At 54.7% G+C, this 27307-nt stretch overlaps 1 protein-coding gene across 6 annotated transcripts in view; it reads left to right on the plus strand.

Moving 5' to 3' along the window:
- Window positions 1-27307, plus strand: part of SLC5A11 (solute carrier family 5 member 11) — a 40488-nt gene that overhangs the window by 7672 nt on the left and 5509 nt on the right. The window contains exons 3-11 of one of the 6 annotated variants that reach the window (XM_055136007.1): window positions 866-970; window positions 2863-2922; window positions 3822-3926; window positions 5347-5452; window positions 7265-7345; window positions 17823-18028; window positions 20638-20773; window positions 23539-23646; window positions 23846-23996. In XM_055136007.1, the coding sequence (XP_054991982.1) occupies window positions 866-970; window positions 2863-2922; window positions 3822-3926; window positions 5347-5452; window positions 7265-7345; window positions 17823-18028; window positions 20638-20773; window positions 23539-23646; window positions 23846-23996 (1058 nt within the window). The remainder of the gene's footprint in view (window positions 1-865; window positions 971-2862; window positions 2923-3821; window positions 3927-5346; window positions 5453-7264; window positions 7346-17822; window positions 18029-20637; window positions 20774-23538; window positions 23647-23845; window positions 23997-27307) is intronic. The other 5 variants (XM_055136009.1, XM_055136010.1, XM_055136013.1 and 2 more) reach the window with 5 other exon arrangements.

Below are 27307 nucleotides of genomic sequence, written 5' to 3' on the forward strand. Positions count from 1 at the left end.
CCCTCTTCCCTGTCTCTCTTCCTCTCTCTCACCCTCCCTCTCTCTGTCCCTCTCTCCCTTTCCCTCTCTCTGTCCCTCTCTCCCTCTCTGCCTCTCTCCCTTTGTCCCTCTCTCTTCCTCTCCCTCTCTCCCTCTCCCTCTCTCCATCTCTCTCCATCTCTCTCTCCCTCCTTCTCTCTCCCTTTTTCTCTCTCCCTTCCTCCCTCTCTCCTTCCCTCTCTCTCCCTCCCTCCCTCCTTTCCTCTCTCTCTTCCTCCCTCTCTTCCTCTTTCTCTCTCTCCCTTCCTCTCCCTTCCCCACTCTCCTTTTTCCTTGGGCCTGCCTCTCTGCAGGTCTTCTTGCTTACACAGCCCAGTCTGAGGGACCAGCAGACGGAGGCTCCATTCCAAATTCCCAGGAGAAAGACGCACTTAGCCCACGTGGGGCTGATGGTCCAGGCACATCTGCCCAATCCACTGACCCGGGGATGGGGGCCACTGGCTCCAGTGTGGACCGCCTTGGGGTTCCCCAAAAGGAGGGCTTAGCTCCTCGGCTCAGTTGGAGGCAGGCAGGGGGAAGATGCAGCCTGACTCTCACCAGGAGCATGGGTTTCCACTTCGTGGCATCCCAGGAAGCAGCCGTGCGCTGGGTCCAACCCTGATGCTTCACACGGCACGTTTCAGGCACCCCCGGAGACAGACCTGGAGCGCCAGGCTGACCGCAAATCGCCCGGGAGCAGGCGGCGATCTTGTTCTCAAATTTGAAAACGGTGCCAAGAGGCCCGGGACGGCCCTGCCTCCTCTTCCTCCCTCCCTGGGGCCTGATTCCTCTGCAGTGAGCCCAGCCCGGGGATGGGGGGGTCTCACTGCCCACCCACCCCCCGCAGGTGGGCGCATCCCTGTTCGCCAGCAATGTCGGAAGTGGACACTTCGTGGGCCTGGCGGGATCGGGCGCCGCCGCGGGACTCTCTGCGGCTGCCTATGAGTTCAATGTGAGTGTTTCTCCGGGCACGGTCGGCGCACGCCTCTACCCAGGAGCGAGAGCCAAGCGCGCGCCCGTCCGTGCGCGCGTGCGTGCGTGTGCCTGGGGGGAATTGTAGGGGCTTCAAGCTGGGCCAGAGAGGGGGTTCAAGACTTGCATGTGGGACCCCCTGGGTTTCACCCCGGGCAGCTCCGCCTGATGTTGCTCAGTGCACCCCGTCAGCCCACCCCTCTGTCCAACGCCAGCAACAGGGCGCAGGGAGACGTCCCGGGCACACGAGCAGGACGTGGTCAGCCGCGTTTGCTCTGCAAGTCTCAGGGCTCTGCTTGCTTGCCCGGGGGCCCCTCCGCAGGGGCACAGAAAAGAGGGGTCAGCGTCCCTCCCTCTGGCGGAAGGCGGGAGGGCGTTTCTCTGTGTTCTAGAGCACTTGGCCAAATACACAACACGGGGTTCAGCCGGTCTTTTGGGGTTTTGTTTTGGGGCCACACCAGGCAGTGCTTAGGTTGACTCCAGGCTCTGCACTCAGGGGTCGCCCCTGGTGGGCTCAGGGGGCCATATGGATGTGGCGAATCACTGGAGCACTGTCGTCCCGTTGCTCATCGATTTGCTCGAGCGGGCACCAGTAACGTCTCCATGGTGAGACTTGTTGTTACTGTTTTTGGCATATCGAATACCCCACGGGGAGTTTGCCAGGCTCTGCCGTGCGGGTGGGATACTCTCGGTAGCTTGCCGGGCTCTCTGAGAGGGATGGAGGAATCGAACCTGGGTCAGCCGCGTGTAAGGCAAACGCCGTACCCACTAGGCTATCGCTCCAGCCCGGATGTGGCCAAAAAGAAGAAAACTCAAAGTCGGGGCTGGGGAGACAGGACAATGGATGAGGCCCTGCCAGGCCTGGAGGTGACCCAGGACAACACAGGACGAGAGGGAGGGAGGGAGAGGAAGGGAGAGAGAGCAAGGGAGAGGGAGGGAGAGAGAGGGAGAGAGCGAGTGAGAGGGAGGGAGAGAGGGAGAGAGAAGGGAGAGAGAGCAGGAGAGAGCGAACGAGCAGAGTTCACGTTGCAGGTGGAGATGTGGGCCTCCAGCCAGACGGGGTGGGGGAGCGGCCTGCCTTTGCAGGGCTCATTTTACAGGTTCCCCCCTGCCCCCCGCTGCCCCACGTGGGGCTGCCCACCTAGATCAGAGCTTGTTGCTATGGCGCTATGAGGGGGAAGAGCTGGGACCTTGTGGTGTCCACCCGCGTGTCCTCATGACCACCCTTTGTTCCTGCTGGCGCTTCTCCCCGGAGCAGGGTCCGGCCTTCTCTGGGCCCCTGCTGGCCCCAGTGGGAGGCTTCCCAGGCCTCAGTTCCTGCGTCCACACAGTGGGTCTGGCCATGATGCTTTCGCTGCCCTAGGGCTAGTGACAGCGTATCTGATCGGGTCGGGTCTTGCTTTGTCGAGAGCTCGTGGCTGGGTGCCCTCCTACCCACCTGCCCGCTGCAGATATGCAAGAAGCAAAAGCAAAGCCAGCCGCGCCCTGCCCTCCCCTCTGCGCCAGCCCCTTCTCCTGCCGAAACCTGGAAGCGTCAGCCAGAGACCTGGAGATTGGCAGGGCCGTCCAGGGCGGGCGCAGGGGGAATCTAAACCAGCTTCTCCACGCTGCGGAGGGCATGACCATCCGGTCCCTCGCTCCCCCCTTCTGTCCCCCCCTTCGTCCTGGGAAACCACTTCAACGGGGTCCTGACGCTGTGGCCTCTGAACTTCACCCGAGGCGAAGCCTGTCCCCCTTCCCCTGACTGCCAGCTCCCCGCAGGGCGCCTCCCCCTGCTCTCCTCCCCTGGGCCCGGGACCCCTGATTGCTCCAGGTCCTCCAGCCCGCCGGGACCCCGGCACCGCATCCCTCGTGACTCTCTTTCTCCGGCAGGGCTTGTTTTTCGTGCTGATGCTGGCCTGGGTCTTCCTCCCGATCTACATTGCTGGCCAGGTGAGCCTTTGGGTGGGACGGGGCGGGGGTTCGGAAACTCCCCCAAGCACTTCGCCAGCGGTCGGGTCCCCCACATAAAGAATACAGGGGTAGGGGGGTCCCGAGACAAACATGAGGTTATTAGGAATCCAGGTGATGGGGTGGGAGGGCCAGGAAAATAAATAGCAGCAAGTCAGGGACTCACACCTCGCCTTGCTGACGGCCCCAGCTCGACCCACCAGCCGACACCCCTCCTCTCCGTCCACCCCCCCCGCCCCCACCCCAGCATTTCTGGGTTTTTGCCCTCGGGGATCACTCCTGGTGGTGCTCGGGGGATGATAGGGGAGGTCGGAGATGGAACCCAGATCTGCTGAACCCGGGTCTGCTGTGTGCAAGGCAAACGCCCCCCCCCCCCCCCCCGCTGTGCTATTGCTCCGGCCCTTTGCCCAGCACTTCTGGTTGGGGCCCGGGTTATCCCGTACCTCACACACACACGCACGCATGCACGCATGCATGCACGCACGCGCGCACGGACGCACGCACACACACGCACGCAGCCCCCACACTGCCTGGTTTGAACACTAAGCCGTCAACCTGCACTTCCTGGGTGAGCATTGCCAGGGGTGTCCGCATATTTTGCAGCCACTGCTGGGGATAACCCCCCCGCCCCCGCCGGAACATGAGAGGGGGGACTCCTCAGATGCTTTGCATTTAGGAAATCTGAGTCTTGGGCGCACAGCAGCCTAACTCTGTGGCGCACTCCCTCCTTCACCCCCGTTTTCCTCCCCGCTTCCATCTCCCGCAGGGAAGAAGACCACGTCTGTGTGGGCGGAGGGGCAGGGTGGGGAGGTGGGCGCGGTGGCCGCCTGGGGGGGGGGTTGGCCCCGTGAGTCGGAGGCATCATGTGTGTCCTTCCCCAGGTCACCACGATGCCCGAGTACCTCCGGAAACGCTTCGGCGGCACCAGGATCCCCCTCACCCTGGCCGTGCTCTACCTGTTCATCTACATCTTCACCAAGATCTCCGTGAGATGGGGGGGCACCGCCTGGCTTCTGTTGGGTGGGGGTGCGCCCCGCGCCCCAGCTTCTCCTCCTCCTGGGAAGCCTCGGGGTGGGGGCGGCCGAGGGTGGGAGCATCCAGTCAGGAGGACTCAGCACCACCACCCCCCCCCCCCCGCGCCGCCCCCGTCTCCTGCCCACGCTGCTTCAGTGACCTCCCGGGGTGGCACTCGGGAGTCCTGCCCACCCTGGCGCAGGCTGTGGTCCCGGGGCCGGCCTGCCTGGACCTTTGGCACCGCAGCTTTCCTGAGGGTGGCACAGCGGCTGCCTGGCAGCTGACGTGCCCGTGCATCCGCCAGCGGGCACTGCATGGTGCCCGCAAAGATTCCAGGGGAAGGACAAGCCCGCGGGCAGGCTGGAAGGGGACCGGAGCAATAAGGGGTCCAGGACCCCGCGTAGAAGAGGAGGGACCCCCCCAGGGGAAGGCGCACGGGGCAGGGGGCGCGTTGGCAGCCAGGGAAAGGGAGAAAGGCTTTGCCACTGGGCGCACGATAACAGAGAAGTTCAGAGGCGGCATCGACATCAAGACCTCACTGAAGGGGCCGGAGCGATAGCACAGCGGGGAGGGCGTTTGCCTGGCACGTGGCCATCCCGGGTTCGATCCCCGGCATCCCATAGGGTCCCCCCAGCACAGCCAGGAGGGATTCCTGAGTGCAGAGCCAGGAGTAACCCCTGAGCATCGCTGGGTGTGACCCATAAAAAAAGCAAAAATAAATAAATGTTTATTAAATAATTAAAAATTTTTTTAAAAAACGGGGCTGGAGTGATAGCACAGTGGGGAGGGCGTTTACCTTGCACGCGGCCAACCCGGGTTCGATTCCCAGCATCCCATAGGGTCCCCTGAGCACCGCCAGGAGTAATTCTTGAGTGCATGAGCCAGGAGTAACCCTTGAGCATTGCCGGGTGTGACCCACAAAGCAAAAAAAAAAAAAAAAATTTAAAAAAGACCTCATTGGTTTCCCAGAATGGGGAGGAGGAGGGGGCAAAGTGGGGGGGGGGGGGCGAGGGACCAGATGTCAATAAAGGAAAGGAAAGGGCCGAAGGGTGGGCATATGGGGGGCGGGGTCTGGCACACAACTCATTAGTGGAGACAGGACCTTAGGGCTCATGGGAGTCACTGCAGAGTCAGGAGCAGGGGGGGAGAGGTGAGGGGCACGGAGGATGGATGGAGTGTGGCGAGGCCAAGAAGAGAGGCCAGAAGGCCGCTGGGGGATACCGCATCCGCCCAAGAGGGAGGCGCGAACATCACTGCTCGGAGGCCCTGGCTTGAGATCTCGGCCCAGGGCCCGCTGTGTGCACTGCGTGGTGGTCGTCAGGATCCAGGCCAGAGCCTGTCTGGGCCCGGGGTTCTGCCTGTGTTGACTCGCCCGTTCCCTGCCCATCTCAGGTGGACATGTACGCGGGCGCCATCTTCATCCAGCAGTCTCTGCACCTGGATCTCTACCTGGCCGTCATCGGGCTGCTGGCCATCACGGCCGTCTACACCATTGCAGGTGAGACTGAGCCAGGGGGTGCCGGAGAGATGGGGGGCGCGCCGTGGGCCACCCGAGTCTTCCTGGCTCATCTCGCTCCTTCCTGTATGTGAAGATACTCACCCCCTAGACCCCAGTGACTCCAATAATATTTTCTTCTGGTTGTCGTCCAAAGGCTCAGTAACCTCTCCATTCGTCCTTTCCCTGAGATCTTAGAAGTCTCTCTCGACTCGGCCCTCCCAACGATGTCGATGTCGCACTGGAGGCTCTTTCAGGGTCAGGGGAATGGGATCCAGCTTGTTACTGGCTTTAGCATATGAATACACCATGGGAAGCTTGCAAGGCTGTCCCATGTGGGCAGGAAACTCTCAGAAGCTTGCCAGTTTCTCCCAGAGGGAGAAGTAGGCTACAAGATATCTTCTGGGAGCTTGCTTTTAAGTCTCTGGATGTGGGCTGTTGATGGGATTACACACACCTGGGTTCCTCTGCCAGTACCTTCATGCATGAGACTTGTCCAAAGGTATGGAGAGGGGCCTCGAGCATGGCTGTAGCTAGGTTCCAGTGGTCTTCGGCTGCCGGGAGGTCTGCTCAGGGTGGGGAGGGAAGCTGGAGCCCATCCCCTCCGAGGGGCCCCGGGGAAGACAGCCAGGCATGCAGGCAAGAGATTTTCCTTATTATGATTTTGTTTTCCTTAGTATATTTTGGCTCCTAAAAGAACTCAGGGAGTCTGGAGGCCCTTAGGAAGCACATGCTTTCTTGACTCCACACGGCACAGCGCCTTTATCCACTTATTTCCCAGATGTGTGTCCCTTCCCTTTGGGGAAAAGGGGTGCAAGGAGGCAGAGAGGAGAGGTGGGAAAGAGTGTTGGTGACTTTGCTACCACCATTTTCCAGTTACCGCTAACGTTGCTACCCCCAGTGTCAGGTCCACTGTCTTTCTAGGTAGAAAAAGCAGTAAGAACTCACCAAGGCCAGCCGGCAGGACCCTGGCAGGGGAATCTTATTAAGGTTCTCAATGCCTGCGGCTTGATGTCCTTTGCCCATTCTTAACAGTAAACGTGCTTGGCGGGGACTGAGTGCTAGCACAGCGGGGAGGGCATTTACCTTGCACGTGGCCAACCCGGGTTCGATCCCCGGCATCCCATATGGCCCCCCCCCCCCAAGCACCGCCAGGAGTATTTCCTGAGTGCAGAGCCAGGAGAAACCTCTGAGCATCACTGGGTGTGACCCAAAAAGCAAAAAAAGGTGCTTGGCCCCATGGGCCAGTAGACCCAGCATGCGTGTCCGTGTGTGCAAGCAGCCAGTTACACATGTAAGCTTTTCGTGGCTCATTCGTTCCCACAGCGAGTTCCCCAGGGAAGTTGTTCTTCTCCTGGCCACACCTGCTCCGTTGCAGTGCAGTTCACTGGGGTCTGGGACAGATGGTAGCCGGAACGAGGTGGCCTCCCGGTGAGGTTGGTGATTCCCTCGGCTGTCAGCCGAGTTTCCCCTCCCTCTGGGCCATCTCCCCACCACTGAAGGGGATCTTCTCCCCCCCACTGAAGGCTCGATTGCAGCAGCTGAGAAAACATGGTGGACTCAGAGCCTCACAGGAGCAAAAGCAGAAACGGCAGGTCGGCCTGGACACCCAGCACAGAGCTGCCCAGTGCCACGCCCGCCACCTCCTGTTGGTCTCAGCAACAGGCCGGGCCGGTGTCTGAGAGTCGGACGGGCGCAGCAGAGCCACGCTGCCACACAGGCATGCGGGCAGGAGGGAGATGCCCAGTAATGTCCCCAGAGTAGCTCCTTTCCTGAGTCGGACTCTCATGTCAGTGCTCATCTTCCTCTCTCCAGGTGGCCTGGCCGCGGTGATCTACACAGACGCCCTGCAGACCTTCATCATGCTAATAGGCGCTCTCTCGCTGATGGGCTACAGTAAGTGGGCCTCCGTGGGCAGTGATCGATCACCGTCAGCAGCCACCCCCCGCCCCATCCCCCACCCTGCGCCCCAAAGACTGGTTTATTGGGGTTTCCTGTCCCGCCTGCTGGACGCGTGGTTATTTCAGCTAGAAGGGAACTGGGTTTCTTGTGGGAAATGACTGAGTTTTGAGTCCAACTTAATAGCTCTTCCTCTCTGGACATGGAGACGTGATTGAATGAACCAGTGACAGAGGGCATCCGGGTGACTTACCCCTGTAGATGAATTGCCAAGAATCAATGCAGGTGAGGTGAGGGTAGGCAGGGTGCCACCAGACACCGTTGCCATGAGGGCTGCAGACAAGGGCCAATGAGAAAGGCTAAAGTGGGTGGGAGAAAATTTACAAAGAAACAGGGTAGTGGCAGGATCTCAAAGTGCGGTGTCTAAGATATTGAGTCAGGGGCCAGAGCGATAGTTCAGTGGGTAGGGGGTTTGCCTTGCACGCGGCCGACCTGGATTCGATCCCCAGCATCCCACACGGTTCCCCAAGCACTGCCAGGAGTAATTCCTGAGTGCCGGGCCAGGAGTAAGTCCTGAGTATCACTGGGTATGACCCCAAAAGCCAAAATAATTAAATAAATAAATAAATAAATAAATAAATAAATAAAAATTTATGTATTACAAAGGGGGAGATTGTACTTTATAATGGAGAAATCTGACATCATTTACTGTAAACTGAGTGATCAAGGACAGTTTCATTGGTAATCAGACATATTGATCAATACATGTGCTCCAGAGAGAGAGAGAGAGTACATCATAGGGACCTTTTTTTTTTTTTTTTGCTTTTTGGGTCACACCTGGCGAAGCACAGGGATCACTCCTGGCTCTGCACTCAGGAATAACCCCTGGCAGTGCTTAGGGGACCCTATGGGATGCTGGGAACTGAACCCGGGTCAGCCATGTGCAAGGCAAATGCCCTACCCACTGTGCTATCGATTCAGCCCCATCATCATAGGGACTTTGGTCACAGGCAAGCCTGTTGATAGCAGATGTGTCCTTTTTGCTTGGGGAAGAAGGAGGGAGAGAGGGGGAGGGAAGGGCCGAGACTGGAAGTATTATTCTCCCCGGACACGGGTGCACTGGCTACCATTATTGTCACTTCAGAGATTTCTAGGAGGCAAAAGTAACACTAGCTCCCCAGTCTGTGCTCCTGCTGAAAGCACCTCTGGGCCCTGGAGGTCTCGTTCTCACATTCCTTTTCCAATCCAAGTGCCCCCCCTACACCAGCTTGGCTAGAAATGCACAGCCTTCCCTTGAGGCAGGAGGGACGCATTCAAACGGGGGAACATTCTATAGCATACCCAACTCGGTCTCCTCCAAAGCGTTGAGGTTATGGAAAAACAAGAGCAGACACAGTAGTGGGAGACTGAGACGGTAGGACAGAGGATACGGCCCGTGGAGTTCAGATGCTGGCTGAATGCCAGGAGAGAGCGAGAACCTGAGTCATGGAATCCCCACAGTCCAAAGTGTGGTCCGCAGCGAGATTCCAGTGTCAGCGCGTTTGTTTTGATCACGGTCCTGTGGGTGTAGAGCTGATAAAATCGGGCAGAGGGTGTATAGGTCCTTCTGGACCACTTTACAACTGGACGTACTCTACACTCTCCCGTGTGCCAGAACTTATCTCAAAAGTAAACGTTAAAAATTAATCAAAAATTAATCGCTATCGAAACGCACGTGATCCGGATTGTGATGTTCGTAACCGCCCGCTGACCTGATAGAATGTTGATTGTCACTCTCTTACTGGATCGGAAAGTCAAAGTTTGAACTTGTCAGCGACTAAGTCACAGAAGCAAGAACCAAAGTCAGGATTTTTAAGCCCCAGGAGAGCCGCTTTAGACCCGATGTCCTGTGACTGTCGTATTTCTGGGTCAGCCTAATGGTAGATTATCTATGGTATTAACTTTCGTGGGCCTCTCAGGTCAGAAGGCAAAAGCCATCGACGAGGATTTTGCTTGGAACATGCTTCCATGGCGTCCCTTTCTGCACCTTTAAAATTCTCTGTTACTTTTTTTTTTTTTTTGCTTTTTTTGGGTCACACCCGGCGATACACAAGGGTCACTCCTGGCTCATGCACTCAGGAATTACCCCTGGCGGTGCTCAGGGGACCATATGGGATGCTGGGATTTGAACCCGGGTCAGCCGAATGCAAGGCAGACGCCCTACCCGCTGTGCTATCGCTCCAGCCCCTCTTTCTGTTACTTTTACCTTTCAAACCCAAAGTCAAAAAGTAGTTGCAGACTAACGAATACGTTGCCTAGCAAAAATGATTTGTAAGATCCTGGTTATTACCTTTCACGAGAAATGCTTCAGATCCTCCCAAAGAAGAAAACTGCTGGTATTTAGAGGAAGGAAATACAAATGAGCAATAAATACATAAAGCGCAAAAGTCCATTCTTACTTGAAGCATGCCTGGTGTGGTGGCGATCATAAAGAGTCAACCTTTGACCCCCGCTCCTTGACTCCCACACCTCAGGGCCAAGAGACCGTTTCACGGGGTCTGTTACTTGTAGCCAAATCCCTGGATCTTTCTCCATTAAAGTGTGGGGTTCACAGGGGGAGCTCCATCATTTATTTATTTATTTATTTATTTATTTATTGCTTCTTGCTTTCTGGGTCACACTCGGCATTGTACAGGGGTTACTCCTGGCTCATGCCCTCAGGAATTACTCCTGGCAGTGCTCGGGAGACCATATGGGATGCTGAGAATCGAACCCGGGTCGGCCACGTGCAAGGCAAACACCCTACCTGCTATGCTATCACTCCAGCCCCGAGATCATTATTTAATCATTCTCATGAACCAGTCCAGAGAAAAATGAGCTTCATTAATCTGCTCTATCTGCTCTTTTTTTGGGGGGGGCACTGTACCAGGCAGTGCTTGGGTTATTCCCTGCTGTGTGTCTGGGGGTTGCTTCTGGCAGTGCTCAAGTGGGGTTATTCACGTGAAAGATAAGCCCACAGCCCCTGTCTCGAGGTTTGTCCTCAGTCAGCACTGCCGAAATGGTTCTCTCCCTTCTACATTGCACCTGTCTTTCCTTTGGGGGTGAAGAGACAAAGGTGGTTTCTAAGGAGCTCTGGTTCCTTTCGACCTTGCCTTATTTTCATGCACCCCTGATTGTTCCCTGCTCCCCTATACTTTTTTAATTTTTCTTTTTGGGTCACATCCACTGATGCTCAGGGCCTACTCCTGACTCTGCACTCAGGAATTACTCCTGGTAGTGTTCAGGGGACCCCGTGGGATACCGAGGAGCAAACCGGGGTCTGCTGCAACCCTACCTGCTGTACCATCGCTCTGACCCCTGTGTCTCCCATCCTTGCAGAAAGAAAGGGATCACTGTTACGATTCTTGGAAAGGAAGTGAGTTCTTCCACAGTGGGTGAAGGTGCCTGTCCATTTACAAAAGTTTCCCAAGTACAGATATAAGAAATATTGGAAAGGGGCCTGAGAGATAGGACAGTGAGTAAGGCATTTGTCTTTCATGCAGCTGACTCAGACTCAGGGTCAATCCCTGGCACCCCATATGGTCTCTGAACCTGCCAGGAGTGATCCCTGGTACAGAGCCAGGGGTAAGTCCTGAACACCACTGGGTGTGGCCCAAGAACAAAAGAGAGAGAGGGAGAGAGTGGGAGAGGGAGAGGGAGGAAGGGAGAGAGAAAGAAAGAAAGAAAGAAAGAAAGAAAGAAAGAAAGAAAGAAAGAAAGAAAGAAAGAAAGAAAGAAAGAAAGAAAGAGAGAGGGGGGGGGAGGGAGGGAGGGAGGGAGGGAGAGAGGGAGGGAGGGAGGGAGGGAGGGAGGTGGAAAGAAGGAAGGAAGGACGAAAGAGAAAGAAAGAAAGAAGGAAAGAGAAAGAAAGAAAGAAAGAAAGAAAGAAAGAAAGAAAGAAAGAAAGAAAGAAAGAAAGAAAGAAAGAAAGAAGAGAGAAAAAGAGAGAGAGAGAGAGAGAGAGAGAGAAAGAAAACCTGGGGAAATCTGTATGGAGTGGGTGTATAGCTGTTTGTACTGTTACTTTTGGGGGGAGGCTTTTTGGGTCCCACCCGGCGATGCTCAGGGGTTACTTCTGGCTCTGCACTCAGGAATTACTCCTGGTGGTGCTTGGGGATCATGTGGGATGCTGGGAATCGAACCCGGTCAGCCGAGTGCAAGGCAAACGTCCTACCCACTGTGCTATTGCTCCAGCCCCTATACTGTTACTTATTGATTTACTTTTTCCATCCATCCGAACTCGAGGATCACAGTTTGGGTTAAGAAAAGCCAATTTTAGGGGCTGGAGCGATAGCACAGCGGGTAGGGCGTTTGCCTTGCACTCGGCCAACCTGGGTTCGATTCCCAGAATCCCATATGGTCCCCTGAGGACCACCAGGAGTAATTTCTGAGTGCAGAGCCAGGAGTAACCCCTGTGCATCACCAGGTGTGACCTAAAAAAAAGCAAAAAAAAAAAAAAGGCCAATTTTAGGGGCTAGAGACACAGTACAGTGGATAAGGCTCTTGCCTTGCACATGGCGAGCCCAGGCCCGATCCCCAGCACCCTACGTGGTCCCGATCACCACTACAGCCCAGACTCGCCAACACCTTGTGACTGCACTCGGGAGTGGTCCCTGAGTCTGAGCCAGGAGGAGGCCCTGAGCATCACCAAGTGTGTCTCCACCCCACCACCAGTGAAAAAGCCAACCTTGTTAAATTTTCAAGTGGACTGTGTCAAAGTACAAAAGGTACAACATAGTCAACTTACAACAAAGATATAACCTTTATGGATTAAGTAACAAGGTTACTTACTCTAACAAAAGTTGTTGAAAAAATTGTTAGAAATAAGAGAGATTAGGTCTGAAGTGAGAGTTCAGCAAGAAAGGCACTTACCTTGCACGTGACCAACCCAGCTTTGATCCCTGACGTCACATATGGTGCCCTGAACACTGCCAGGAGTCAGCCTTGAGCACAGAGCCAGGAGTCAATCCCAAGCACCGCTGAAGGTGGCCCAAAAGCCAACAATAAAAGAAATAAGAGAAATCACCAGAAGTCAATAGAGTAAGGAAATCAGGAATTACCCCTGGCGGTGCTCAGGGGACCCTATAGGATGCTGGGAATCGAACCCGGGTTGGCCGTGTGCAAGGCAAACGCCCTCCCCGCTGTGCTATCGCTCCAGCCCCGAGTAAGGAGATACTTTAAAGGAGACTGAGCAAGAAGACAAAGCCCAAAGGATTTAGAAGTTATACTTGATACAAGAGGGCCAGGGAGAGAGCAGGAGCTCGAACCCGGGTTTGCTCCTGGCATCACGTTTCTCCTGATCATCGCTGGGGGAAGCCCTCGATGCCCCAGAGCACTGCTGGGGTGGTCCTGAGGGTCCCTGGCAGTAGAGAGCTGAGTAACACCACTGAGGGCTCTAGCTCTGAGCTGCAGACCCAACTGACCAACTGACCTGGGTTCTCCGAGCACTGCTTGGGAGCACCCACCAGATTAAAGTTAGGAGTGAGCACTCTCATAAGAGTGAATACTTTGAGCCAGAGGATCGTACAGTGGGGAAGGGCCCTTATCTTGCTCACAGCCGGCCCGGGTTCAATCCCCAGCACCCCATATGGTCCCCTGAGGCCCCCCAGGAGTGATCCCTGATCACTTCCAGGTATGTATTTCCCCCATCCCCACCCCGCTGGCAGGACAAGAGTGACTCCTTCATTCCCATCGGCAAAGAACCATCTTTAGAAAACTTTTAGGCAGGTCCAGAGCCATAGGACAGCAAATAGGGCATCGGCCTCGCATGCCGCTGAGCCAGCTTTGATCCCTGGCGTCCCATACGGTCCTCCGAGCACTGCCAGGAGTGATCCGTGAGCACAGAGGTAGGAGTAACCCTGAGAACTGCTGGTGTTACTTAGAAACAGACAAAAGTCAACAGAGGCCAGAAAGATGGCACTTGCATGCGGCTTGCTGGTCAGGGTTCAATCCCCAGGACCGCATAGCCGAGCACCTCCAGGAGTGATCCTTGAGCACAGAGCGAGGAGTAAGCCCTGAGCACAGCTGGGCGTGGACCCCCAACAAAAAGTAACCATAGAAAAATTTTTAAAATTTGGCAAAAAAACATCGATGTTAAACACAGCTCAGAGGATCTCCCCCAGATAAAACAAAACTAAAGTTAACTCGTTAGGAAGGGTGTCCATTTTACAAATAGCTAACGAGTTGGAAACTTTTAAAAAGAGTCTTTTAAGTTGTGCCCGAGTCAAAGAGAACATAAAAAGTGTAATTAAAGGCAATTTAGAAATAGTGCTGCAGACAGTACATTTTTGAGCCTCAAGGATGAAGCCAAAGCTGTACTTTAGATAAAGAGGCCAGCTGTCCAGGACCATAAAGAGAAAAATATAATCTAGTCAATTAAAAAGGAAAACAACAGAGGGAATGATTTTAATATCTTTTCCTGGAGTGATAGCCCAGCGGGTAGGACGTTTGCCTTACAAGTGGCCAACCCGGGTTCAATTCCTCTGTCCCTCTTGGAGAGCCCGGCAAGCTACTGAGAGTATTCTGCCCACATGGCAGAGCCTGGCAAGCTCCCCGTGGCGTATTCGATATGCCAAAAACAGTAACAACAAGTCTATCTCCTAATGGAGATGTTACTGGTGCCTGCTTGAGCAAATCAATGAGCAACTGGGTGACAGTGACAGTGATAAAAATACTATCACAGTTCAAGGAAAAGGGAGAAAAAAACAAGGCTGTGTAATTTGGAACAAGAAAAGGAGCTAAAAGCATAGAGGAGGGAAAGTAGGTTATAAGAATACGATACACTAAGTTTTGTACCAGTAAGTATAAAACCTCAGAGTGCCGAGTATACAAGTTTGAACAAAAAATATTCAAGTCTGTATTTTTCTAGGAAACCCTGAATGAGGGGGCTGGAATGCTAGTATGGAGGAAAGGGCTCTTGCTTTCACACAGCCGACATGGGTTTGATCCCAGGAACCCCATATGGTCCCCCATCAGGAGTGATCCCTGAGTGCTGAGCCAGGAATAAACCCTGAGCAATGCCAGGTGTGGCCCCCAAAACCAAATCAAAGAGAAAGAAAATCTAAAGAACCAAATTTGAAGACAAAAATTTAAAAAAAAAAAAACTTAAAAAAAAAAAGAAAAAGTAAAAACCTTAAGAACTAAAGACCAAAATGAGCAGCCCCATGAGAATCAGACACGAACAGCCTTTCTCTTTACCCAATAAAACGGAAAACCCATGAACACACACAGTGGAGAGAAGGAGCCACACGTACCACCATTTGCAGGTGGTACTTGGCCATTTAGATAAGTCAGAGGCGCAGAGAAGCTGGCCTAGAGAGCAATCCAGCAAAGTGGCTGAAAACAAGATGAATATTCGAGTCACTCACTCTTGGGGACGCCCCGGGAACTGGGCTCTCGCATCACTGTTACTCCGTGTGGCTTGGGGCCCGGCCCGCATCCGTGAAAGGCAGATTCTGAGGCCGCACTGTAGACCCGTGGCTCAGAAATTGCATGTTAGTCATTCCCGGTGATTCACATTCACGTTGCTGACGCTCTGCGCTCTTGGTTTTTCCCCAGGCTGGGCAAGTCCAGTCTCGGCTTCTCTGCCTGCTAGAAATCGATCGATGGGCTGGGTGATGTTCACCGGCTCCTGGATGGGCGGGGCCAACTATTGATTAAATAACAAACAAACATTCCCACCCACCCCAGCACCACCAAGTGATTTTCAGCGGGCCCAGTTTTTATCATCAGGCTAATTGCTGCTCCTTCCTGAACACCCCCCCCCCCCACCCCCGTAACCATTGCTTACCACAATCTTGAGCAGATAAGGCAGCTGGTGAGTTACAAGTCCTCTCTTCCCGAGGACAGCATGTGCCTCTCCTGGATAAAGAAGGAAAAGGGAGGAAAAAGAAAGCCCCAAGCCTTCCAGAATGTAATCCAAGGAGAATAATGTTATTTAGGAATGACCTGGAAAACGTCGAGGGAACGAGAGTACACACCAACCCTTTGGGTCCAGACGCTGCACGTTGCGCACGAGTTGCTCCCGTCCCCATTCCAACCCCAGGAAGCTGATGCACCCACTTCCTCTACGAGCAGGGAGGAAGGAAGTGAGTCTTGCCGAGCGGAAGTCACTTGCTCAAGGTCTGCAATTGCTCGGACCACTCACTGTTGGGATACTGTGATATCAGAGAAGATTTCTCTTTAAAAAAAAAAAAGTGTTTTTTTTTTTTTTTTGGATCACACCTGGCAATGCACAGGGGTTACTCCTGGCTCTGCACTCAGGAAACACCCGCAGTGGTGCTCGGGGGATCCTATGGGATGCTGGGAATCGAACCTGGGTTGCCCCTTGTGCAAGGCAAACACCTCCCCGCTGTGCTATTGTTTCAGCCCCATAAAAGTTTTTTTTTTTAAGTGTGTGTGTGTGTGTGTGTGTGGTGTGCCCACTGGTGCTTACAGCTACTCCTAACAATTCCCAGGGATTGATCCTGCATGAAAACCATGGGTTCCAGCCCTTTGAGCTATTTCCCCTCATGGGATGCTTTTTGGGGGGCAGGTTTCTTAACATGGAGCCCATGGAGCCCAGGAAATCAGGGGAGGTGTAACCTGGGCTAGAGTAACACTTTGTCTCTAATTTTCAAAGTCTATCATGAAAATTGAGCATTTTCTAATTGTCAGTGTAGCCAAAAGGCTGCAGTAAAATTAGTAGCACTTGTGACTTAGGTGCAGAAAATATATCTCAAGTAGGTGTGTGTGTGTGTGTGTGTGTGTGTGTGTGTGTGTGTGTACGTGCAGTGCCAGAAATCAAACCTAGTGCACCAAAGTATTGTTTGTTTGTGGTTTCTTTGAAACAAAATTGTTGTCAGCTCTATTGCTTGGTCTGATTATTTCATGGGGAAAATAAAAATGGAGAAAAAAAATTTTAAAGTCACTTTTTTTTTCTTCAAAAATTTGCTTTATGGAAAGCACTGTGAATTACAAAGTTATTCCCAGTTGGGTTTCTGACATACAATGTTCTATCATCGATCACGCCATTAGTGTCACTTTCCTTCCACCAGTGTCCCCAGATTTTATCTTTCCACAAGATTTTGTCCTTTCCCAGTTTTTATCTTTTGACGGTAGCTCCACTACCTGGCCAAGGTCTCCCCAGAGGAATCACACAAAGACAAGCTGCGATACAATAAGCAAAGGGTCTTTACTGGCTAGCTTGAGTGAGGGCCCTTGTCTGGCTCCCTGACACAGCGGCAGTCTTCTGGGAACGAGCGGCCCGAGTCTCAAAAGTGAGGGGCTTTTAATCCCATACCAGTATATAAAAGGGACTTTCCGTGGACCACCCTTTTGGCCAGTCTGGGGGGCTTCGACTATTTGTACTTAGATGATTGGGTATAAATTGGGGTTTCATAAGGGTTGCATAAGTGTTACATATGGGTTACATGGGGGGGGGCTTCCCTACCTGCACCTGACTGGTCACCCTTAGTTGACCTCACCATGGCTATCTCACTTAGGGGGAATCATGACTCAATTCCAGGTATCTGTGCTCAATTCCAGGAATTCTGAAACCGAAACCTCGGCCTCGCTTCTTCTGGCTTCTCTATGAGCCTGTCATGTTGCTGCCTCTGTTTCTCTCTCTCTCTCCACACCGATGTCTTTTAACCATCCTAGTATTTTGCATCAAGCACTTAGACATATCTTTCAGAGAAGCTTTTCACAGTAGCTGCCAGAGGCACAAAAATGTGGGGAGGAGGAGGTTAAGAATCTTTTTTTTTTTCTTCTATTTTTGGGTCACATCAGGCGATGCTCTGGGGTAACTCCTGGCTCTGCACTCAGGAATTACGCCTGGTGGTGTTTAGGGGACCCTAGGGGATGCCGGGGATTGAACCCAGGTTGGCCGCGTGCAAGGCAAACGCCCTTCCTGCTGTACTATCGCTCCAGCCTCAGTTAAGAATCATTTGGTTTTTTTTTTTTCTTTTTGGGTCACGCTTGGCGATGCACAGGAGTTACTCCTGGCTCTGCACTCCACTCAGGAATTACCCCTGGCGGTGCTCAGGGGACCCTATGGGATGCTGGGAATCGAACCCGGGTTGGCCGAGTACAAGGCAAACACCCTACCTGCTGTACTATCACTCCAGCACACCCCTCCCCCCCCAGTTAAGAATCTTTAAGACTAATTTCTCTCCTATATTCTGCCCTGGGGCTGGAGCGATAGCACAGCAGGTAGGGCGTTTGCCTTGCACCCGGCTGACCCAGATTTGATTTCTCCATCCCTCTCGCCTGCATGGGAGAGCCTGGCATATTTGATATACCAAAAAAACAGTAACAAGTCTCACAATGGAGACCGCTTGAGCAAATCGATGAGCAATGGGATGACAGTGCTCGAGGGCTACATTCTGCCCTGATCGGGACCCCCCCCCCCCCCGCCATTCCCGAGGCACCCGCTGGGTGAGTTCCTGGCGACTGGGGCTTCTGTCTGATTCTGCAGGCTTCGCTGCGGTGGGCGGGCTGGATGGCCTGCAGGAGAAGTACTTCTCGGCCGTGGCCAGCAACCGCAGCGAGAACAGCAGCTGCGGGCTGCCCCGGGAGGACGCCTTCCACATGTTCCGGGACCCGCTGACGTCCGACCTCCCGTGGCCCGGGATCCTGTTCGGGATGTCCATCCCGTCCCTCTGGTACTGGTGCACGGATCAGGTACGGGGCTGGGGGGTGGGGGGCGCATGCCAGAGTGTCCCAGCCTGGCTGAGGCTGGGTTTTTAATCCCTCTCTCCATCTCTGCTTCCCCCCCACCCCTTCCCCGAGCCCCTGACTGTCCCTCCTCCCTCTTGCTCTGTCTGTGACCTCACCTGACTCCTGCCTGGGAAAGCTGAGTTCATCCTCCGAGTGCCCGGAAGCAAGAGACGTGACTTTAGTCTTTTGGTGTTTGTTTTATTAATTGGAGGGGGGAGGGGCAGGGTTTGCAGGAGGGGACCATTCCTGGGGCTACTGCAGCAAAGTACTCAAGGGTTATCCCTAGGGAGCCTGGGGGGAACCACAAGATACTGGGGAGTGAGTCAAGGGTGCTTGGGGGACCATATGGGATGCTGGGAATCGAATTGGGGTTGGCCACGTGCAAGGCAAACACCCTACCTGCTGTACTATCGCTCCAGCCCCTCTTTTTTATTTTTCATAATTATTTTTACAGTAGGAGTACTGCTATTTAATCAGTCATTGATTTTTTTTTTCTTTTTGGGTCACACCCGGCGATGCATAAGGGTTATTCCTGGCTCTGCACTCAGGAATTACTCCTGGTGGTGCTCAGGGGACCATATGGGATGCTGGGAATTGAACCCGGGTCGGCCGCGTGCGAGGCAAACGCCCTACCCGCTGTGCTATCACTCCAGCCCCAATCAGTCATTGATTAAGCCGATTGAACTGGGCATGAACTCCACATTGCTTTTTTTTTTAAATCAAAAAAAATTTTAATTGAATATTCGTGAGATAGACCACTGCAAAACTGTTCATAATTGGGTCTCGGTCATACAATGACCCAGCACCCATCGCCCCACCATGGTACGTTTCCCACCATCAATGTCCCCTGCTTCCCTCCCACCATCCCCCAACACCCCCCCTCCCTCTCTCACCCCCAGTCTCCCCCTGTGGGAGACACTTTCCTTCATGCTCTCTCTCTCCTTTTCCTTTTGTGCGTGATGGTTTGCAATACAGGTGCTAAGAGGTCAAGGTGCTTGCTCAGGGCATTCAGTATTTTTATCCGGACAGTAAGGCTGGAGTAGCTTCTCAGTAGAAACTCAGAGTTTCTGCATGGAAAGCAGGCGTTACAGCTCGGACCCCTCCCCCTGGCTACAGAGAAGCTCCGTTTTATTTATGAAGTACTGTCATGAGTGGTGCTGGCCCTCCGAGCACTGCTTTGGGAGTATACGAAACACCCTGGGGGGAAAGATAAAGAGGCGCGCAGAAACTGTGATGCAGAGGCGGGGTGACAGAGCAAAATGATGGAGTCAGGCTCCCGAGTGGTAAAGGAAACAGCAAGAAATAAAGCTAGGACCAGGGCAGTGGGCGCCATGCGCTGTGGCCCTTTAAGGGAGAAACCACGGCCTCCTCCTCCCCCCCCCCCCCCAACGCCTCCCTAGCAAACCTCAGGAGGGAGGGAGAGACCTGACCTCACAGCCTGGGCTGTATTTATGTAATTTTTTTAAAATTTGGGGGCCATGCCCAGCGATGCCCCGGGGCTCCTTTTGGCTCTGTGCCAGGGAGTGCTCCTGGCAGTGCTCTGGAGATCACGGGTGTCCGGGATCAAACCTAAGCCTCCTACCTGCAGAGCAAGTGCTTCGGCGCTCGGAGCCGCCCCCATCTGACCAGCTCAGCCTGGCATTTCAATCCCAGGCCTGGAATCACGTCCCAGCTGCCTAACCCGGGGACACTCTTCGCTGCCTCTCAGCCTCTTGTCTCTTGTCTGGAACCAAGAGGCTCAACACACAGGGGCCACGAGGATCTCATCTTCGTCCTTTTGTTACAGCCATTACAAATTTACACCGGGGTGCAGAGATGGAGAAGGGGGGGGAGAGAGAGAGACAGAGAGAGAGAGACAGAGAGAGACCCCTCTGGGTACCGGGTACCGCTGGGTGTGGCCCCTAAACAACAGCAAAGTAAAATTTATTTCTGTTTCTGTCTCTGTCTCTGTCTCTCTCCCTCCGTCCCTCCCTCCCTCCCTTCTTTCCTCCCTCCCTCCCTCCCTCCCTCCCTCCCTTCCTCCCTCCCTCCTCTGTCTCTGTCTTCTTTCTCCTCTCTCTCTCTCTGTCTCCCTCCCTCTCACCCCCCCTCTATCTGTCTGTCTCTCTTTCACTCTCTCCCTCCCTCCCCCCACTGCCCCCTCTCCTGGTTTTCTTTCTTTTGAGCTAATGTCTACAGCCTGCAATACACTCAGTAATGCGGGGGGGGGGGGGGAGAGGGAGGCTCTCTCCCCCCCCCCATTATTCTCTCCCATTTTGGTGGGCGTCCTTTCCTTTGCCTCTCCTGGGTCGAAATTCCAGGGAGATCTGCCCTGGGCCTGGCGAACTCTGAAGTCTCCGTCCCCGATCCTGGTTTCCAGAGAAGGGACCCACTTCCTCATTTCCTGCGCAATTCCAGCAGGCCTGGGAAAGGAACGGGTGGGTGGGAAGACAGGGTCGTTTCTCCTCCCAGGCCCCCCCTCCCCCCGGGATGGAGACTGAGGCTCACTGAGGCTCAGCCTGCAGCCCGGAGGGAAGCCAGAGCCCCCCAGGGAAGCCCAGGGCCTCTCAGCTCCAGCCCCACCCTCTCCGCAGGTGATTGTCCAGCGGACGCTGGCCGCCAAGGACCTGTCCCACGCCAAGGGGGGCTCGCTGATGGCCGCCTACCTGAAGGTGCTGCCCCTGTTCATGATGGTGTTTCCCGGCATGGTCAGCCGAATCCTCTTCCCGGGTGAGAGGCCAGTGCGGGAAGAGGCCGCCCGGGAGGGACGGGCAGGGGCAGGGGGCATGGGGGGAAGTGTTCAGACACCTGGCCAACCGGCCACTGTCCCTGCAAGGTCACACGGGGATGAGCAAGAGACAGGGGTCATGAGCACCAAATTGTCCCCCTCCGGGGAGGGCCGGGAGAGGCCGGGGTGGCCCCCTAGGGGAGGAGACCCTGCACCTCCCTGGGGGCATTTCCTCCTCCTTTTTGTTTGAGGGCCACACCCAGCAATACTCGGGGCTTCCTCCTGGCCCCATGCTCAGGGCTCCCTCCTGTGTGGTGCCAGGGATTGACCCGGGCTTGGACCTGTCCTAGGCCCACGCCCTGACCCCTCCTTACGATCAAATGCCGTGACCATTTCCCCCGCCCCACCCCCTCTTGTTCGGGTTTGGTTCTGTTTGGCTTTGGGGCCGCAGCCGGCGATGCTCAGGGGTGACTCATGGCTCTGTGCTCGGGAGTCACTCCTGGTGGTGCTTGGGGGACCAGGTGGGATGCCGGGGGTTGAACCCAGGTGAGCTGTGGGCACGGCAAGCACCTTCCCCGCTACCATCCCCAGCACCTCACCGTCCTCCAGGCAGCGCCAGGCACCACCCTGGAGCCTCCCTGTCCCCGACAGCGCCCAGGGTGGCCCCTGGGGAATTCCCAGCCCCACCGGGACCCAGCAGCACCGCAGGCTCAGGCCCTTGCATAAAACCAACGCCCAGCTGGCTGAGAATCACCAGGGGGGCTCTGCCAGTCTTCTGAGCACCTCGTGGGAAGCCCCTCCAAATAAAAGAGCCAAAAAAAAAAAAAGAATCTCAGACGAGTGCTCAGAGAAACACCCTGTTGATCCAGAATGGCAGAAAGAGGGGTCAGAGCGATAGGACAGCAGGTATGGGCGATTGCCGTGCACACGGCTGACCTGGGTTCGATCCCCGACATCCCCTCGGGTCCCCTGAGCACTGCCAGAAATAGTTCCTAAATGCAGGGCCAGGAGGAATCCTTGAGCATCACCGGGTGTGTCCCCCAAAAGAAAAGGAAAAAAAAAACAAAAACAAGCAAAAACCAAAAAAGCCCAAAATAGCAGAGAGAGGCGGAGAGAGAGGGAAATCCCTGCCGGGGTGACTAGGGACGTAGGAGTCCAGCGTGAAGGGGCACTGGGTGACGAGAGCTCTGAGCAGGCACCGGGGATAGGAACGTCCCAATTGCGGGGCACACCGGAGCATCCTGGCGCCTCCAGGGAGGGGCAGCCTTGCCAGGGCTGTGTGTCCTCTTTCAGAGACGGGGCGGGGGAGCGTCAGGGATGGAGCTTGAAGCCGGTGCTGGCAGTGAGCTGAGCCGTCTCCACTGTCTTTGGGGAGTGCGAGGAGGGGGAGCCCACGCACAGCTTCCGGCCTGCGGGACCCCACCGTTCAGGGGCACCCCGTTCCTCTCCATCAACCCCGTCGAGAATCTCAGGAAGCAAAGTTGCCTCATTGTCCCTCCTTGACGGCCCAAGAGAACCAAGGAAGATGGGCCTGGAACAGAAGCTGGGCCGCTTTTAGTCTGGTGGTGTGACGGCTCCAGGACCCTGTCAGTGTCCTGGTGATGGCCTGGGTCCCACTGTGCTCTGGCTTAGTGCTGGGCTCTAGGCTGGGTCTTTTTTTTGGGGGGGTAGGGGGCGTTCACATCCAGTGATGCACAGCATAGGGGTTCCTTCTGGATTTACCCTCCGGAATCACTCCTGGCACTGGTTGGGGGACCCTATGGGATGCTGGGAATCGAACCCAGGTTAGCCACAAACAAGACAAATGCCCTCCTCACTGTGCCATCACTCCAGCCCCTAGGTTGGGTCATTTAAAAAGTTTTTTTTTTCTTTTTGGGTCACACCTGGCGATGTACAGGGGTTACTCCTGGCTCTGCACTCAGGAATTACTCCTGGCAGTGCTCAGGGGACCCTATGGGATGCTGGGAATCAAGCCCCGGTAGGCCGTATGCAAGGCAAACACCCTCCCCGCTATGCTATTGCTCCAGCCCCCATTTAAAAAGTTTTTAAGCTTTGGGCTGGAGCGATAGCACAGTGGGGAGGGCGTTTGCCTTGCACGTGGTCAACCAGGGTTCGATCCTCAGCATCCCATAGGGTCCTCTGAGCACTGCCAGGGGTGACTCCTGAGTGCAAAGCCAGGAGTAACCCCTGTGCATTGCTAGGTGAGACCCCCCCCCCCAAAAAAAAGAAAAAGTTTTTAAGTTTTTGGGCTGAAGTGATAGCACAGCGGGGAGGGCGTTTGCCTTGCACGCAGCCGACCCGGGTTCAATTCCCAGCATCCCATAGGGTCCCCCAAGCACCACCGGGAGTAATTCCTGAGTGCATGAGCCAGGAGTAACCCCTGTGCAACAAAGGGTATGACCCAAAAGAGGTTAAAAAAAAAGTTTTTAAGCTTTTAACTTTGATCCAGAGTATTGCTGATGGCATGCAAGAAACATTCCAACCCCACAGCTTCCACCAGTGTTACCTCCCTCCATCACGTCACAGTGCTCCTCTGGCTTCCCCCAGACACACACACACACACACACACACACACACACACGCACGCACACGCACACGCACGCACATGCACACACAGCCTATGATCTAGAGGCATCGTCAATAGCCCAGTGCCACTGGGCAACCACATGGAAGCCAAGACAAGCACACGGGGCTCCCCCGGGCTCCTCGGGGTCCGGGCTCTGGGCTGGCTCCGGCCAGCTCAGCCCCGGGCTCTGTGTCTCTGCAGACCAAGTGGCATGCGCCGTCCCTGAGATCTGCAAGAAAGTGTGCGGCAACCCCTCGGGCTGCTCTGACATCGCGTACCCCAAGCTCGTGCTGGAACTGCTGCCCACAGGTGAGGCCCCCCCCCCCGAGTCCCGAGCCCTGGCTGGGCCCCGATTCGTCCCCCCAACACGACGTGGGGACAGCTGGGAGAGGACAGACTCTGGGGCTGGAGGGCGGCTACCCCTGAACAAAGCCGAGGGGGGCCTGGGGCTCCGCCTCCCCAGAGCCCCGGGTCCCGCCTGAGGGCACCGCCTTCCCTTTGCCTCCAGGACTCCGCGGGCTCATGATGGCCGTGATGGTGGCTGCGCTTATGTCCTCGCTGACCTCCATCTTTAACAGTGCCAGCACCATCTTCACCATGGACCTCTGGACTCACTTCCGGCCCCGGGCCTCTGAGAAGGAGCTGCTGATTGTGGGCAGGTGAGGGTCCGCTGGGCGCGGCCGGGCAGGGTGACCAACGTCCGGAGTCCAGGGGGAGAAGCAGAGTCCAGCTGGCGAGCTTTCCCAGCGGGCTCAGTGGGGGAGGAAGAAAGAGAGTTGTGCAGTGGGAGGTAGAGAAGGGACCACCAAGTAAAGGGTGCTTGGAGGGCTCGCTCGGGAGGGAGATGCGTGCTGGAAGTAGACTATGGACTGAACACGATGGCTGCTTAGTGCCCGTATTGTGAACCATAACACCCAGGAGAGAGAGAGTAAAAGGGAAGGCCCTGCCACCGAGGGCGGGGGTGGGGGTGGCGGGAGGGATATTGGGGACATTGGCGGTGGAGGATGGGCACTGGTGGAGGGATGGGTACTCGATCATTGTGTGACTGAAACATAAGCACGAAAGTATATAAGTCTGTAACTGTATCTCATGGTGATTCACTAAACATTTTTTTTTTAAGTCAAGGAAAGGGCTGTAGTGTTAGCACAGCGGATAGGGCATTTGCCTTGCATATGGCCAACCTGGGTTCAATTCCCAGCATCCCATATGGTCCCTCTAGCACTGCCAGGAATAATTCCTGAGTGCAGAGCCAGGAGTAACCCCTGGGCATCTCCAGGTGTGATCCAAAAAGCAAAAAAAAAAAAAAAAAAAAAAAGTCAAGAAAAAAAAAAAAGAAATTGGACCCCTGTAGAAAAACACTGCAAACAACAGTGCATTTGGACTGGAGCAATAGCATAGCGGGTAGGTGTTTGCCTTGCATGTGGCTGACCCGGGTTCGATTCATCTGTCCCTCTCGGAGAGCCCGGCAAGCTACCGAGAGTATCCCGCCCGCATGGCAGAGCCTGGCAAGCTCCCCGTAGCGTATTCGATGTGCCAACAACAGTAACAAGTCTCACAATGGAGATGTTACTGGTGCCCGCTCAAGCAAATTGATGAACAACAGGATGACAGTGCATTTGTTAAAAAAAAAAAAGAAGAAAAAGATGTGCAGTGGTTCACTCCTGCAGGAACAGCTTAGACACCAGCAACGGGCACAGACTCTGTTTTTGCCCGTCTGGAGCCAGTGGTAGGGAAGGGTCAGTGAAATAGGGAGGTGCCAGCCCAGAGGGGCTGCGGCCAGGAGAAGCCCTTAGCACCCAGACAGGGAGCCCCCAGCCCGGATCAGAAGCCGAGGGACAGATAGGAAGTGGGTCACGAGGAGGAGGGGACTCGAAGGTCACCCTCTCATGGCTTCTGCAAAGTCCTGCTATGCGCTGATAAACAGGTTGGGACTTTGTCCCCCGAGAAAGTGCGCCCTAAGGCAGGAGAGATAGGGCAGGGGTAGGGCATTTGCCTGGCACACATGAACTTGCACCCAGGTCCCCTCCCAGCATGGCATAAAAGTCCCCTGACACTCCAGGAGTGATCCCTGAGCACAGAGCTAGGAGTGAGCCCTGAGCACCACGGGGTGTGGCCCTAAAACCAAAAAAGAAAGGAAAGAAAGAAAAAAGAAAAAAAAAATTCTCCGAGGGCTCTGTCAGCCTGGGTTTGGAAACAAGTTCTTAGATGACTGTCACTGTCACTGTCATCCCATTGTTCATGGATTTGCTCGAGCGGGCACCAGGAACGTCATCATTGTGAGACTTGTTGTTACTGTGTTTGGCATATCCAATACACCACGGGGAGCTTGCCAGGCTCTGCCATGCAGGCGCGATACTCTTGGTAGCTTGCCGGGCTCTCAGAGAGGGGCGGAGGAATCGAACTTGGGTCAGCCGCGTGGAAGGCGAACGCCCTACCGCTATGCTATTGCTTCAGCCCAAGTTCTTAGATATGGCAGGAAAAGTATAATCTACTAAAAAAATAAGATAAAGACCCCCCCCAGGTCTGAATCGCTTCAAAATATATCCAAAGGGGGTTGGGGTACGGCTCCAGTGCAGACGCAGGCACTGCACAACCCTGTTCAGCAGCGTTGGGGGTAGCCCTCGCCCGTGTCACTGCTGGATGTGGCCCCCACGGGGAACAAAAGGATGGCAGTAAGGGAATAAGAAGCACGTTGCTGATGACAAAAAGGTGTTTGCGAGTTCTTCTTTAAAAAAAAATTATTTATTTTAATTGAAGCATAGTGAGATACACAGTTACAGAGTTATTCATGATTGGGTTTCAGTCATGTGGTGTGCCTTCGCCAGTGTACATTTCCCAGCACAAATGTCCCCGGTTCTCTTCCCCTTCCCTGGCCTGGCAGGCACCTCTCTCTCTCTCTCTCTCTCTCTCTCTCTCTCTCTCTCTCTCTCTCTCCCTCTCTCTCCACCTCTCCTCCTCTCTCTCCCTCTCTATCTCTATCTCTCTCTCTCCTCCTCCTCTCCTCTCTCCCTCTTCCTCTCTCTCCATCTCCCTCTCCTCCTCCTCCTCCTCCTCTCCTTCTCTCTCTCCTTCTCTATCTCTATCGCCCTCTGTCTGTCTGTCTGTGTCTCTCTCTCTCCTTCTCTCTCTCTCTCCCTCCCTCTCTCCTTCCTTTTGGGCATTATGATTTGCAAACCAGATACTGAGAAGCTACCAAGGGCTCAGTATGACAGTGACAGTGGGAAACATCACTCTGGATCACTGAGCGTTGGAAGTAGGTAAAGGGACATGCGTGTTTGCTAGTTGGATCCCTGAGTAAGGAGCTGGGGCCCAGCTATGGCCCTGTGGTGCTGTAATGGCCACAGACTAGTGAGTTCCCACGGAAAATCCCTAAAACGGCTGTGATCAGAGAGGTGGGGAAACGGAAACTCAGACATGGAAGTGAGAAATGCTTCACCGGTTCATAACAATTGGGTAGTTTTTTTTTTAAAAAAAAAAAACACAACACAGGGGGCTGGAGCAATAGCACAGCGGGTAGGGCGTTTGCCTTGCACGCGGCCGACCCAGGTTCGATTCCCAGCATCCCATATGGTCCCCTGAGCACCGCCAGGAGTAATTCCTGAGTGAAGAGCCAGGAGTAACCCCTGTGCATCGCCAGGTGTGACCCAAAAAGCAAAACAAAAACAAAAACAAAAAACCAAAAAAAAAATCAAAACACAACACTGTCTCGTAGGGCTGGAGAGATAGAGCAGAGGGCAAGCCTTGCACACGGCCAGCCCGGATTTGAACCCCGGAACCCCATGTGGTCCCCCAAGTCCTACCAGGAGTGATGGTGGAGTGTGTAGAGCCAGACGTAAGCCCTGAGCACAGCTGGGTGTGGTTTAAACACAAACAGACAAAAAGAGACATTGCATTAGTGCTCTTTAATACAATTAAGAACAGGGCCGGAGGGACAGCACAGCGGGGAGGGCGTTTGCCTTGCACGTGGCCG

This window comes from Sorex araneus, chromosome 4 (genome assembly GCF_027595985.1).
Source record: "Sorex araneus isolate mSorAra2 chromosome 4, mSorAra2.pri, whole genome shotgun sequence".
NCBI lineage: Eukaryota > Metazoa > Chordata > Mammalia > Eulipotyphla > Soricidae > Sorex > Sorex araneus.